This window comes from Vicia villosa, unplaced genomic scaffold (genome assembly GCF_029867415.1).
Source record: "Vicia villosa cultivar HV-30 ecotype Madison, WI unplaced genomic scaffold, Vvil1.0 ctg.001130F_1_1, whole genome shotgun sequence".
NCBI classification, from domain to species: Eukaryota; Viridiplantae; Streptophyta; class Magnoliopsida; order Fabales; family Fabaceae; genus Vicia; species Vicia villosa.
In genome coordinates this window covers 164,333-178,811 of record NW_026705497.1, presented here as the reverse complement: position 1 = coordinate 178,811, position 14,479 = coordinate 164,333, and the positions used below count along the sequence as shown (strand labels likewise).

The following is a 14,479-nucleotide window of genomic DNA, read 5'->3' as shown; positions in this document are numbered from 1 at the left end:
TAGATTTTTGCGACCAGGGCATATCTTATGATGTTGGTGGGTTCTACGATTTTTGCCGACAAGACTTTCACTCTTGTCGAGGCCCGATATTTGTTGTTGTTTAGAGATCTAGGGAGACTTGGTGCTTACAGTTGGGCATCTGCTGCACTGGTCACTCTTTATCGACATCTTGGAGATGCATCTATGTTTAGTTGCAAGCAGTTAGATGGATATTCTACTCTTCTATAGATGTTTATGCTATTTTAATTTTTATCCTTTAATTAATTGTATGTTAATTCGTATATTTTTATTTATATTCTTAAATATATGTATATTAATTTATATGTTATATTTTCATGTGATAACAGTGTTGGATTCATGAGTATTTTCCTACACTTGGAAGGAAAGGAGAGAACTGGCGTCCATCTGAAAATCGTGGGCTTCCTCGGGCGATGAGATGGTCCTACAGGCAAGGAGCTATGAAGGTGGATCAGTTGAGACCAGTTTTGGATCAGTTGACACCTACAGACGTCATATGGCGCCCATTCGAGGATCACAGACGTCACCTTCCTTTTGACGAGCTATCTCTGTACAGAGGTTTTCTTGTCTGGGGTGACGTACATGTGCCATACTTACCTGACAGATGTCTTCGTCAGTTTGGTCTTCATCAGTATATTCCTCCTCCACCTCCTGCTGATACGATGAGCGATGATGACATTGTTATGGAGTGGATTGGCTATGACCGGAGCGTGGCCGATGAGGTTAGAGACACCGCAACAGTCAGATACACCTATGAGACGCTTGATGGATATTTACAGTGGTATTACCGTGTGTCGCATCCTCGGGTACCGCCCCCACCTCGTGCGCGTAGAGAGGTTCCAGTTCCTGTCTTTGATGCAAGACCCGCCGATCCGGATTGGTCTCGTGCTTCCACATTGGTTCATCGCTATCTCCGACAGGCGGAGGCAGAGGAGGATGATATAGCGTATGCTGATTTGTTCAAGGTTTTATGCATTGCTCGTGACCATTGATTATTTTTGTATCTTATGGATTATTTTTGTTTTATTTGTTACCCTTTGAGATATTATGGATTATGGTTTGTTTTTTGTTTTATTTTGTGTTTTGGTTTTGGTTTTATTTGGATGGATAAGATTGCACAAATACATTTTCGTGGATAAGATTGCACTGACAGTGGATTGCGTGGATATGATGGCCTATAAATAGGGGTTAATGATGTTGAGAAAAAAATATCATATTTTCAAAATGTATCTTTATAATTTTATGGTTGACACAGTTGTTTACCTTACTAAAACTAAGGCTCCCATGAAGTTTCCCATACCTGACGGATGCGGGAATCTTGAGGCATTTACAAGTTGGTTGAATGAAAAATTGCCTGAAACTGATAACAGACTGGTGAGTAAAATCTCGTACCTTGAAAACTGGAGCATGGACGTTGATGGGAGGGTAAGTTATAATGTTGTGGAGTTGAAGTGCGATGCTGATATGAAAGACATGTTGAAATCACACTGGTGTAAGATAACTAAGGGGCCGATCGAGTTTGAGGTGAACCTAACAAGGTCTGCTGACGATGTCCTGAAGATGCTGGTGCGTCCAGAATTGTCTGTAAGAGTTTAAGTTTGAATGTTCAGTGTTCTATGTTTTAATGTTAATGTTTTATAATCTATGTTTTACTGTTAATTTTTATGTTCTATGTTTTAATGTTCTAAGTTCTATCTACTCGAAAAAAAGTAAAAATAAAAACTTCTTCCAAGATGTTCTTAGTTAAAATATTACATGTAATAAACGTCACCTACTCTAAATTAACACTTGATGGTAACATAGGCGAAAGATGTAGCCAATTTTGAAGATGTCCTGCAAATCCTTTCATCCAAGATGTCTTCGCTTGATAACGAAACTCCTTCCAATCTAACGTGACGGGTGGCAGAGGGAAGCCTTCTTTCATATTAACCTGATTACATAGTAATTTCAATTATGTCACATAACATAAAATATATATATATATATATATAAAGGTTACCCGAATCCAATGATTCTTGTTGACAAGGCCAATGCAATATGTAGGAGCACTTGGAGAAAATATTGTTGTCATGGGAAAAAAAGTCAAGCACGGGTTACCTAAATGCACAAGAGTGACGTTATACCGATTCTGTAATACCTGGTATTAATATTTCCTAAGAGTCTACTAATTGAGTAATTAGTGGAGGACTTTTAGAGTTATGTTATACCTACCATGTATTTAGAAGTATTGAGAATTAAACTAAATATGTGTGTGAGGGGTATTATAGTCTTTGCCCACTTAAATTAGGACTTAGGAATTGTTTGGAAGGCATGATAATCCTCCAGTTTTGGAAACAAACCAGATTTTGTAGAGAGGAAGAGAAAGAGCGTGAAACAAGAGGAAGGAGGGAGGAAGAGACCCATCATCATCTTCATCTTCCACCTTGCATGTTCAAGAGATCATCATCACAACCCAGATCCATCATCAAGCAACCTGTTAGCAACTTCTTCTACTCTGATTTCAAGGTGAGTCTCATAGATAGAGACTTTGGGGAACTTTTGGGGTTCATGCCAATGTGAGGGATTAAGGGATTGAGAGTATGTGTTCTATTATCCTTATTCATGCATGTTTAAGACTTTATTTAGTAGTAATTCGTGTATGTACTATTGCCATACCTTATTACTCCATCAAGACTGACTGCATGTGAAATTTTGGGGTTTGGGGACCCCAAACGCGTTTCTGCATTTTGCCGATTTTGCAGAGTTCGCTGCAGCGAACTTTATTTTGCTGTAGCGAACTGTGTAGCGAATAAACCTGGGAGTTGAGTTGATTTATTCGCTGTAGCGAACTTTCATTCGCTGTAGCGAATCGGGGCGTCGCTGGGAGTTCGCTGTAGCGAACTAACCTGGACTTGAGAAAGTTTGCTTCTGTTCGAGTTCGTTGTAGCGAACAGAAGTTCGCTGTAGCGAACTAGTCTGATGCAGAATTGATAATTCTCCCCTATGAATGCAGTTTCGCTTCGTATTGAGAACCGAAAGCCTCTTATGACTCGTATGACATGTTGGCATGTATTTTAATGTATGAGACTACGATATGATCACCATCCTACTTATATACATGTATGCTTGAGTAATACAATGTGTGAATTATGTTTTGATGTGATCATTGCTTTTCTCGTTCGTTCCGGTTGAACGTTCGGAGATGCCTTGCCTGTGTGGCCTGATTGTGTTTATATATAAACTTGAATCAGAGTAGGCCTGGCTAATAGATGGTAAATCGCTTAAGACCACGACTAATGCTTTGTGATCTTTAGTGCGTGCCATGCTTTGTGATCTTGGATACCTTGCTTTATGATTTGGGTATGTCTTACGCACCTGAGCTACCATTGTGATGTGCTTATGTGGGTCTTCAAAGGCGTTCCACCAGCGGTTAATAGCATCGACGTGCTTGGTATGGTGAGGTAGTGGTACCACATAGGATGCACTTCTCGGTTAACTCACCTCTAGTGATGTCGCATAGATAATCACTAGGCTTTCGCCCGGTGGGCTCATGTAGTCTTGATGGCGTTTTGTACATTGTGGCGACCATATTGGCGTATAGTGAATGACGGGGCCGTGAAGCCATGTAGGTAAGTCACCGTTGTAACTCGTCACGGATAAACCACATAGGACTTATCCGATTCACTTGCGATGTGCATGTACAAGTCTCTTGACAATAGACATGGGTGTAACTCTCCGAGGGTGTGGATGCGTAGTCTATGTAGCAGGCATGTAACTCACTCTTGGATTCCCCTTACATGGATACGGGTTGTATATTGGATGACTTGGCTTGGTGTTTGTTATTATTGCCTCATTGGATAGTTATGGAACTTCCAATGACGGTGTACCCTTGCTTGTACTTGTTCCTAGCCGTGAGGACAACCCGGATTCTCGGTGAATCCGTTGATTGCATGCTCCTTGTAGAACCGAGCGAACCCGTAGGATAGGGAGACTCGCTAAGATTTAGTAATCTCACCCCATTCCAATTATTCTTTTTACAGGTGGTTCGAGGCAGGATCGTGGGAAGGGTAAGATGGCTTAGCTTCGAGATGGTGTTTCTTGGTGATATGCTCTTTTGTAGTGCATGATATTTTGTATCTATCATCTTTTGTATCATGGATATGTACTAGTACTTGTTGGAAACCTATGTATTTGGCCATGACAGTTTGGGCTTTTGGACTTGTACTTATACATTATCTATTCCGCTGCTTATGTTATGATTCTTCGATTACCACTTTAATTCCATATACGTATATCCTAGGCAATGTATGTATGGGGTGTTACAATTGGTATCAGAGCAGGTCGATTCTCGGCTTTGCCACGAAACATTATAAGTCAGCATAATTCTGCCTCATATGTGTAGTGTCGGCATGATTCCTTATGTCTTACTTATGGCATTAAGCCTGATCAACTTGATTCCATGTGTAGGACAAACAGGAAGATGGCTGAACAACGCAGAGGTCCCGGAAGGCCCAGGACGAGGAATGTGGAGACTGGGCCTGAAACTGAGAATGAGGGTGTGCCTTGGGTGCAGATAATGCAACAGATGCAACAGCAGAATCAGATGATGATGCAGATGATGCAAGGCATGCAAGGGCAACAACCAACTGCTCCTACTCCTCAGGCTGCAGCAGGGCCTGATTTCGTGCCTTCTTTCGGATGGATCCGCCAGAGTTCTTGGGTGGCTTGGATCCAGTTATTTCTCATGATTGGTTGTATGGCATGGAGATGATATTTCAGGCTATCCAGTGTACTGAAGAAGAAAAGGTAATCTTTGCGGCTCAAAAGATGAAAGGACCGGAAGGTAGATGGTGGAATACGGAATCCACGTATTTCACTAATCAAGGAATTCCAAAGGATTGACAACATTTCAAGACAGCTTTCTTGGATAAGTACTACCCCAACAGTGTGCGAGCTTTGAAGGAGCGTGAGTTTCAGTCCTTCAAACAAGGCAACATGTCGGTGTCTGAATATGCTGAGAAGTTTGAGGACATGGCTGCCTATTCCAGACAAGCTGCCTATGCACCAGACGAACTATGGAAGATTGATCAGTTCCTCATGGGGCTGAATGCTGATATTGTACACAGTGTGTCTCAAAGGGATTTTACTACTTATGCTGAGTGTTTGAGGCAATGCTATGTTGTTGAGAACACATTGAAGAGGGTTCAGGAGGAAAGAGAGCAGAATAAGTCGGTTCGTAGGGATCAAGGAAGGTCGGGGCAGCATTTGAGACCCCGTAATTCTTCGACAATGAAGAAACCAGTTTATGGGGATCGCTCTACTCAGCCCCCTCAATGTGGCAAGTGAAATAGGAAGCATTATGGTAATTGCTCAATAGGTTCAAAGAAGTGTTACAAATGCGGGATGACGGGTCACTTTATGAAAGATTGTGCAGCCCCGGATGTTCCAGAAAAGACTAAAGGTCGTGTTTACACCTTGGATGCTAGGAAGGCTCAAGGAAACACCAATCTTGTTGCTGGTACGTGTTATGTCAATAATCAACCTTTGTTTGTATTAGTAGATTGTGGAGCGACACATTCTTTTATCTCTTATCATTGTGTGCAGAGGCTTGGCTTTGAGACAAGTTGCCTTGCAAATCCTATGGTTATTTCTTCGGCTACTGATGATGTAGTAGAAGCTCGAGAAATTTGCAAGGAGTGTTCTATTACCTTCAATGGTCGTAGATTCTTGATTGACCTCATTTTTCTACCGCTTAAGAAGATCGATGTAGTACTGGGTATGGACTGGTTGTCGGCTAACTCGGTGTACATCGATTGTAAAGAGAAGGCTATCTTCATTCCTGCTGAGGAGACTACACCAACCGATGCCATTAAACATCTTCTAGAAGGTACGGTTAACATGATCAATTACCTTTTTGTTCAAGAGAAGTCTTTCCTCTTGGTTCTTACGTCGGACTCTAAAGACAAGAAGAATGTATTGGAGATTCCGGTTGTGTGTGAATTTTCCCATGTATTTCCTGAGGATGTTACCTCTCTTCCACCGGAAAGGGAAGTTGAATTCTCTATTGATCTTGCTCCGGGTACCGCTCCAGTTTCGATTGCCCCTTATCGAATGTCTCATACAGAGCTAAGAGAGTTGAAGAATCAGCTAGAAGAGTTGTTGGCGAAACACTTCATTCGTCCTAGTGTTTCTCCATGGGGAGCCCCAGTTTTGTTGGTAAAGAAGAAGGACGGTAGTATGCGTTTGTGCATTGATTATCGTCAGCTGAACAAGGTAACCATAAAGAACAAGTATCCTCTACCGCGAATTGATGACCTCCTAGATCAATTGAAAGGTGCCTGTGTGTTCACGAAGATTGACCTCAGGTCGGGATATCATCAGATTCGGGTTAAGAGTTCGGACGTATCGAAGACTGCTTTTAGGACGAGATACGGTCATTACGAGTTTTTGGTTATGCCGTTCGGGGTGACCAATGCTCCTGCTGTCTTTATGGATTACATGAACCGGGTGTTTCAACCATATTTGGATCAGTTCGTGGTAATCTACATAGATGACATCTTGATCTACTCTCGGACTATTGAAGAGCACATGGAGCATTTGAGGATTGTGTTGTCGGTTCTTAGAGAAAAGCAGTTGTTTGCGAAGTTTAGCAAATGTGAGTTCTGGATGTCCGAAGTCAAGTTTCTTGGACATGTCATATGTGGCGGCGGCGTAGCTGTAGACCCTTCAAAGGTAGAAGCAGTGATAAATTGGGAACGACCCAAGAATGCAACTGAAGTCCGTAGTTTCCTAGGCTTGGCAGGTAACTATCGGAGGTTCATTATGGGCTTTTCCAAGTTGGCATTATCTTTGACCAAACTTACAAGGAAGGAAGTTTCATTCGAATGGAATTTTGAATGTGAGAAGAGTTTTCAGAAACTCAAGGAGAAACTGACTACTGCCCCAGTGTTGGTGATCCCAGATCCAAACCGATCTTATGAAGTGTTTTGCGATGCTTCTAAGAAAGGTTTAGGTGGAGTGTTGATGCAAGATGGACAGGTTGTAGCTTATGCATCTAGACAGTTGAGGTCTCATGAAGAGAATTATCCTACTCATGACCTTGAACTCGCTGCAATAGTGTTTGCACTCAAGGTGTGGCGACATTATTTGTATGGAGTTCACTTTGAGATGTTTAGTGATCACAAGAGTTTGAAGTATCTCTTTGATCAGAAGGAAATTAACATGCGTCAGAGGAGATGGATGGAGTACTTGAAGGACTTTGACTTTGATTTGAAGTACCATCCCGGTAAAGCTAATAAGATAGCGGATGCCTTGAGTAGAAAGGAGTTAAAAGTTGCAGAACTGATGATATTGGAGTTTGGCCTTATGGAGAAGTTCAGAAATTTGGATTTACAATTTGAGTGGGCACCAACGGGTGTGTTGATTAGTAACTTGTGTATTGAGAATGAGTTGCGGGAAAGGATCCTTCAAGCACAGTGTAATGATGTAGAACTGCAGGCTAAATCAAACCTCCCAGATTTCATTCGTACATCCGATGGACTCATTCTTTTTGGATGAAGGATATGTGTGCCAAATGACGTGGAGTTAAGGAGGTTAATTTTGGACGAGGCTCACAAGAGCAAATTCACCATCCATCCCGGATCGACCAAGATGTATCAAGATTTGAAAGGGAATTTTTGGTGGCCCGGTATGAAAAGAGATGTGGCTAACTATGTAGAGCAGTGTGCGATATGTCAACAAGTGAAGATTGAACACCAAAGGCCCGGTGGTATGTTACAACCCTTAGATATTCCTGTTTGGAAGTGGGACAGCATATCGATGGACTTCATTGTGGGACTGCCACGAGCCTTAGGTGGCTATGACTCGATATGGGTGATAGTGGATCGTTTGACCAAGTCCGCGCATTTCTTGCCGGTTAAGACTACTCATAAGGTTACTCTTCTTGCGAGGCTTTTTGTGGCAAAAATTGTAAGATTGCATGGTGTACCTTCAAGCATTGTGTCGGATAGAGACCCGAAGTTCACATCCCGGTTTTGGAAAGCTTTTCATCAAGAGATGGGTACAGATCTGAATTTGAGCACTTCTAACCACCCTTAGACAGATGGACAAACAGAAAGGACTATTCAGACCATTGAGGATATGCTAAGGGCATGTATCTTGGAAATTGGTGGAAGTTGGAAAGATAACTTACCTTTGATAGAATTCGCATATAACAACGGTTATCATGCGAGTATCGGTATGACCCCATATGAAGCCTTGTATGGGAGGAAGTGTTGATCACCGTTGTGTTGGTCTGAAGTTGGTGAGAAGGGAATTCTTGGACCGGAGATAATTCAAGAAACCACGGAGAAGGTTAAGATGATCCGAGATAAGATGAAACAAGCTCAAGATCGACAAAAGAGTTATGCGGACAAACGAAGGAGACCGTTGGAGTTTGATGTAGGAGATCATGTGTTCTTGAAGGTGACTCCAAGGTTGAGGTTGAAGGGACCTTTTAAGACGCGCAAGCTTAGCCCGGGATACGTGGGACCTTACCAGATCATGAGACAGATAGGTGAAGTCGCATACCAGTTAGCGTTGCCTCCTTCACTATCCAGGATGCATGACGTATTCTATGTGTCTCAGTTGCGGAAGTTTGTGCCAGATTCGTTTCATCTTATCCTACCAGATACGATTGAAGTAGAGCCAGATCTTTCATTCCAACCGAAACCGTGTCGTATTCTGGAGTATGCTAGTAAGTCTTTGAGAAGCAAGGAAATACCTCTTGTCAAGGTGCTATGGGAGGAGTCGCGACCTGACGAAGCTACTTGGGAGCTTGAATCAGAGATGCGGGAGTTATATCCTCACCTATTTTGGTAAGTTTCCGAATTCGAGGACGAATTCTAATTTAAGGGGGGAGAATGTAATACCGGTATTAATATTTCCTAAGAAGGAATTAGTGGAGGATTTTTAAAGTTATGTTATACCTACCATGTATTTAGAAGTATTGAGAAGTAAACTAAATATGTGTGAGGGGTATTATAGTCTTTGCCCACTTAAATTAGGACTTAGGAATTGTTTGGAAGGCATGATAATCCTCCACTTTTGGAAACAAACCAGATTTTGTAGAGAGGAAGAGAAAGAGCGTGAAACAAGAGGAAGGAGGGAGGAAGAGACCCATCATCATCTTCATCTTCCACCTTGCATGTTCAAGAGATCATCATCACAACCCTGATCCATCATCAAGCAACCTGTTAGCAGCTTCTTCTACTCTGATTTCAAGGTGAGTCTCATAGATAGAGACTTTGGGGAACTTTTGGGGTTTATGCCAATGTGAGGGATTAAGGGATTGAGAGTATGTGTTATATTATCCTTATTCATGCATGTTTAAGACTTTATTTAGTAGTAATTCGTGTATGTACTATTGCCATGCCTTATTACTCCATCAAGATTGACTGCATGTGAAATTTTGGGGTTTGGGGACCCCAAATGCGTTTCTGCATTTTGCCGATTTTGCAGAGTTCGCTGCAGCGAACTTTATTTTGCTGTAGCGAATGGTTCGCTGTAGCGAATGGTTCGCTGTAGCGAATGGTTCGCTGTAGCGAACTGTGTAGCAAATAAACCTGGGAGTTGAGTTGATTTATTCGCTGTAGCGAACTTTCATTCGCTGTAGCGAATCGGGGCGTCGCTGGGAGTTCGCTGTAGCGAACTAACCTGGAATTGAGAAAGTTTGCTTCTGTTCGAGTTCGTTGTAGCGAACAGAAGTTCGCTGTAGCGAACTAGTCTGATGCAGAATTGATAATTCTCCCCTATGAATGCAGTTTCGCTTCGTATTGAGAACCGAAAGCCTCTTATGACTCGTATGACATGTTGGCATGTATTTTAATGTATGAGACTACGATATGATCACCATCCTACTTATATACACGTATGCTTGAGTAATACAATGTGTGAATTATGTTTTGATGTGATCATTGCTTTTCTCGTTCGTTCCGGTTGAACGTTCGGAGATGCCTTGCCTGTGTGGCCTGATTGTGTTTATATATAAACTTGAATCAGAGTAGGCCTGGCTAATAGATGGTAAATCGCTTAAGACCACGACTAATGCTTTGTGATCTTTAGTGCGTGCCATGCTTTGTGATCTTGGATACCTTGCTTTATGATTTGGGTATGTCTTACGCACCTGAGCTACCATTGCGATGTGCTTGTGTGGGTCTTCAAAGGCGTTCCACCAGCGGTTAATAGCATCGACGTGCTTGGTATGGTGAGGTAGTGGTACCACATAGGATGCACTTCTCGCTTAACTCACCTCTAGTGATGTCACATAGATAATCACTAGGCTTTCGCCCGGTGGGCTCATGTAGTCTTGATGGCGTTTTGTACATTGTGGCGACCATATTGGCGTATAGTGAATGACGGGGCCGTGAAGCCATGTAGGTAAGTCACCGCTGTAACTCGTCACGGATAAACCACATAGGACTTATCCGATTCACTTGCGATGTGCATGTACAAGTCTCTTGACAATAGACATGGGTGTAACTCTCCGAGGGTGTGGATGCGTAGTCTATGTAGCAGGCATTTAACTCACTCTTGGATTCCCCTTACATGGGTACGGGTTGTATATTGGATGACTTGGCTTAGTGTTTTTTATTATTGCCTCATTGGATAGTTATGGAACTTCCAATAACGGTGTACCCTTGCTTGTACTTGTTCCTAGCCGTGAGGACAACCCGGATTCTCGGTGAATCCGTTGATTGCATGCTCCTTGTAGAACCGAGCGAACCCGTAGGATAGGGAGACTCGCTAAGATTTAGTAATCTCACCCCATTCCAATTATTCTTTTTACAGGTGGTTCGAGGCAGGATCGTGGGAAGGGTAAGATGGCTTAGCTTCGAGATGGTGTTTCTTGGCGATATGCTCTTTTGTAGTGCATGATATTTTGTATCTATCATCTTTTGTATCATGGATATGTACTAGTACTTGTTGGAAACCTATGTATTTGGCCATGACAGTTTGGGCTTTTGGACTTGTACTTATACATTATCTATTACGCTGCTTATGTTATGATTCTTTGATTACCATTTTAATGCCATATACGTATATCCTAGGAAATGTATGTATGGGGTGTTACAGATTCGCTATCAAATAACCCATGTCTGGTAGTGACAACCATTTCTCTGGTGGTTGAAAACCAACATTATCTATCATCAATCCGTTTCTCACTTCGGATAATCTTGAGCCGAACAATCTCTCATATAAGTCCTTCTTTTCTCTTATTTCCATGTCCAAGTCACGACGAACCATTGACCAACCATCCTCGCTATACCCATGAAACGATGCAATGGCTCTAATTCCACAATTACCATCTGATTCAATATTAACAATCTCGGTAATATATGGCCTAATATGACAAGGAAATTGAAGAGTGAAATCCTGGTTCTTTGGTTGTGAGTGCTTCTTTGACTGTGATTGCTTCCTGGAAGTTTGTGATGCTTGTGATTGTATTTGTGAAGATTGAGACGCCTGGTCAGCATACTCAAAACCTGAAGGATCCCTATAAACATCATACCAAACTGGTTTCTTCCCTTTCCTCTTCACTCCTCCTTTAGTTTTTATTTTCTCAGGTGGTGAACACAATGAAGTTGTTGTGGGATATGCAATTTCACAAACCCTACTTTTTAATGCTCTATTTCCAACAACATCTATGATTTAAACCTTCTCCACAATTCATCAATTGCATTACTCATATCCACCTCTAAACCAGCTTCCTCATCTAAAGGCAACTCACCTTCATAGATAGTATCCTCCATTGAAGATGAACACTTTCTATTGGTAATGGGATTCCAACAACAATCAATTTTCCCATCTCACAAGCACAAGGTAACCCATAACTTGTTCTCATATTACAACCATATTTTTCCCTACTATTTAACACATAATCAAGTCTCAATAACTCATCAGCAATGCGTCTCAAAGCGTATCTCTATACCGAACCACGTAAATTACCATAAAAAAGACTAATGTGTGCGTGCTCAACCTCATAAAAACTTTTTTGAAACGAAGCTTGAATGTTACTTATTTGTATTTTCAGGTTAGAATTCATAGCTTCCCAAAATTTGACCATGTCACCAAGATTGTTCCCTATCATCTGCTTTAGCTTCCAATGTGCAGACTCAACCCTAAAAATAAACAAAATAAGTTTAAAAAAAATAACACATTAAAAATTATTACATACTAAAAAGACTAAGAATTATGACATACCGATTAGTCGTTGTGTTACCAAAATGAAGCACACGATCAATCCATGCGCCTACAAATCTTTGTCTATGTGGGATCAACCAAGTTTTTTTCACGTAATCGAGGAAGTCACTACAAGGAAAGCATGCTTGCTCAAGATATTTCAACCGTACACCATACTCAACCTCATTAATAGCCCATACAACATCTTTCCGTAATGTGTCAATCGTCTCTTACATGTCTTTCATCACATATTCCTTGCATTTCATCCCAACATTTTGGTTAATGTGAAAACGACATAGCAAGTTATGCATCGTAGGAAACACAACTTCAACTGATTTCATCAAAGCAAGATCTCTATCCGTCAAAATCACTTGTGGACCCACATCTTTCTTCACAAACAATTGCTTCAGCTTATCCAAGACCAAACAATAACTCTTTGTCTGCTCACACTCCATATAAGCAAATGCAACTGCAAATGTCAACTCGGTCGATGTCATTCCAACTATTTCAAAAAGAGGTTGTCTATATTTGTTGGTCTTATATGTGGCGTCCATAATCAAGACACTTGGAAAAAGATTCAGCAACTTTATTGAATCTGGATGAGCCCAAAAAATATCTCTCACAACTTTCGAATCATCCCTTTTCCTACTCCAATAAACATAGTTCGCCCCCTCTATAAGCTTAAGAAAATGTTGTATCTCATTTCTTGGACCTCTTATCTCTACTTCTATCACACTCCTATGCTTGTATATTTGGGTGATCCGAGTGACATTTTTAGGATCTCCCTCTTGCAAGGAAATCAATACGTGTCTAGGAGGAACGTGTCTCTTTGTCAAATTAGCAACATGATGCTTCTCATCTGTTGTCAACCTACAAACAAAAGAATGACCTTCCAATCTATCTGGTAAACCATGATTATGAACTCCACACTTTACATCAATCTTCCATCCAGACCCCATCTTTTGCCGGTGTCGACCTAATTTTGAATGGACATTCACGTTTCTTAATAGCACTTTGAGTCTCACTTTTATCCTTATATTTCCCCCCTTTATCGCACCCAAATATCACTTTGTTGCTTCTTCCTCTTTTGCTTGTTTCAATGTCCGAACGGTTGATGATAACGGTCACTTTATTGTTGATTCCCGTCTCTTTAACCCATCGGATAACCTCTTCCCGTGTGACAAATCTTTGTAAAGTACGAAAGCATCGGTGGTATCTACAGTTATCTCGTTTTTTGACAATTTTGGAGTGGAATTCCCATACCTGAAACAAAGCATAAAATATTTAAAAAAATGGAAAAAAAGGAAGACATAATTAAAGAGTTCCGAAAACGTAAACTTGATAACATTGGTCAAGTCTTCCGGTTTGGAAAAAAGCGTATTCGAACACTTTGATAAAGTGTTCCGGTTTGGTTTTCATATTCCCGCAACAGTTGTAAAAAGACTTTCGGATATTTTTTTTAAGAACCGGAAAACTTGGAGAAAGAGTTTCGGTTTGTAAATTTTCATACCGGAATGCTTGCACAAAGTGTTCCAAAAATGATGCTCGTAGGGGTCAAAGAAAGAGTTTCCAGATTTTTTTGACTTTTTGATTGAATGATAAAAGTAAAATGGTAAAATAGTTAATATCTTTAGAGGGTAACATTGGCATTTTAAAAAAATTGTAGGGGTACAGAGGAAAGTGTAGGGGTACAAAGTAAAATTTTCAATGTGGAATTAGGTTGGTTAAGCCCAACAAGAATAAAGATAGTAAGAGGGGTTATGTGAGAAACCTAAGTTAGAAGGAAAAGAAAGAAAAGAGGCTAGAGAGAAAGAGAAGAGAAGAAAGAAGAGAAAGAAGGGAGAAATTGAAGGGAACTAGAAGAAGAGGGATTTTGAACCTAAGATAAGGGGGAGAATCCTTATTATTGTGGGTTGATATGTATGCTATGGATAGTAGTATGCTAGGTTGTTCAATCTCTTCATTTCCTCATAATTCCAATTGTTAGGGTTTGTGTTGATTTCATGAAATTTTATAATTAAACCATGTTTTTGTTGTTATGAATGATGATGACCCATGATAGAAACATGTTTAAGAACCCTTATGTATGTGTTTTTGTTGGCGGTTTGGTGGATTTTGTGTGTTAGAATCGTTTTCCCGAAGTGCTGTCAAAATGGGATTTTTCCCAAAATCGCACAGAATGCGCCGGGAGCAAATATTTCTGACTTGTTTTCGAGCAGCGAAGTATGGACGCGGCGCGACCTGTATGGAATGTTGGAATTTT

General features: G+C 41.0%; 3 protein-coding genes across 3 annotated transcripts; 2 read left to right on the top strand and 1 right to left on the bottom strand.

Moving 5' to 3' along the window:
- Positions 1-431: 431 nt before the first annotated feature.
- LOC131633500 (protein MAINTENANCE OF MERISTEMS-like) lies at positions 432-1,010 on the top strand. Its single transcript, XM_058904214.1, has one exon. The coding sequence runs from the start codon at positions 432-434 to the stop codon at positions 1,008-1,010; it is 579 nt and encodes a 192-aa protein (XP_058760197.1).
- A 4,390-nt stretch (positions 1,011-5,400) lies between these two features.
- On the top strand, positions 5,401-7,554 carry LOC131633499 (uncharacterized). The gene is made up of 3 exons (XM_058904213.1): positions 5,401-6,183; positions 6,352-7,128; positions 7,207-7,554. Exons 1-3 carry the CDS (start codon positions 5,401-5,403, stop codon positions 7,552-7,554), a joined length of 1,908 nt encoding a protein of 635 aa, XP_058760196.1.
- A 3,549-nt stretch (positions 7,555-11,103) lies between these two features.
- LOC131633498 (uncharacterized) lies at positions 11,104-13,175 on the bottom strand. The gene is made up of 4 exons (XM_058904211.1): positions 12,451-13,175; positions 12,098-12,155; positions 11,800-11,959; positions 11,104-11,678 (listed from the first exon to the last, which is right to left on the bottom strand). Exons 1-4 carry the CDS (start codon positions 13,173-13,175, stop codon positions 11,104-11,106), a joined length of 1,518 nt encoding a protein of 505 aa, XP_058760194.1.
- Between the last annotated feature and the right edge of the window lie 1,304 nt (positions 13,176-14,479).

What these genes read in the sequence shown, in the direction of transcription:
- LOC131633500 (XM_058904214.1), top strand. Translation starts at nt 432, where the DNA reads ATGAGATGGTCCTACAGGCAAGGAGCTATGAAGGTGGATCAGTTGAGA.
- LOC131633499 (XM_058904213.1), top strand. Translation starts at nt 5,401, where the DNA reads ATGACGGGTCACTTTATGAAAGATTGTGCAGCCCCGGATGTTCCAGAA. An exon ending in AACACTTCATTCGTCCTAGT is followed by an intron (nt 6,184 to 6,351) that starts GTTTCTCCATGG and finishes GTGTTCACGAAG; the next exon opens with ATTGACCTCAGGTCGGGATA. An exon ending in CAATAGTGTTTGCACTCAAG is followed by an intron (nt 7,129 to 7,206) that starts GTGTGGCGACAT and finishes CTCTTTGATCAG; the next exon opens with AAGGAAATTAACATGCGTCA.
- LOC131633498 (XM_058904211.1), bottom strand. Translation starts at nt 13,175, where the DNA reads ATGGGGTCTGGATGGAAGATTGATGTAAAGTGTGGAGTTCATAATCAT. An exon ending in GGAACAATCTTGGTGACATG is followed by an intron (nt 11,960 to 12,097) that starts GTCAAATTTTGG and finishes GGTTCGGTATAG; the next exon opens with AGATACGCTTTGAGACGCAT. An exon ending in AATCCCATTACCAATAGAAA is followed by an intron (nt 11,679 to 11,799) that starts GTGTTCATCTTC and finishes TTTAAATCATAG; the next exon opens with ATGTTGTTGGAAATAGAGCA.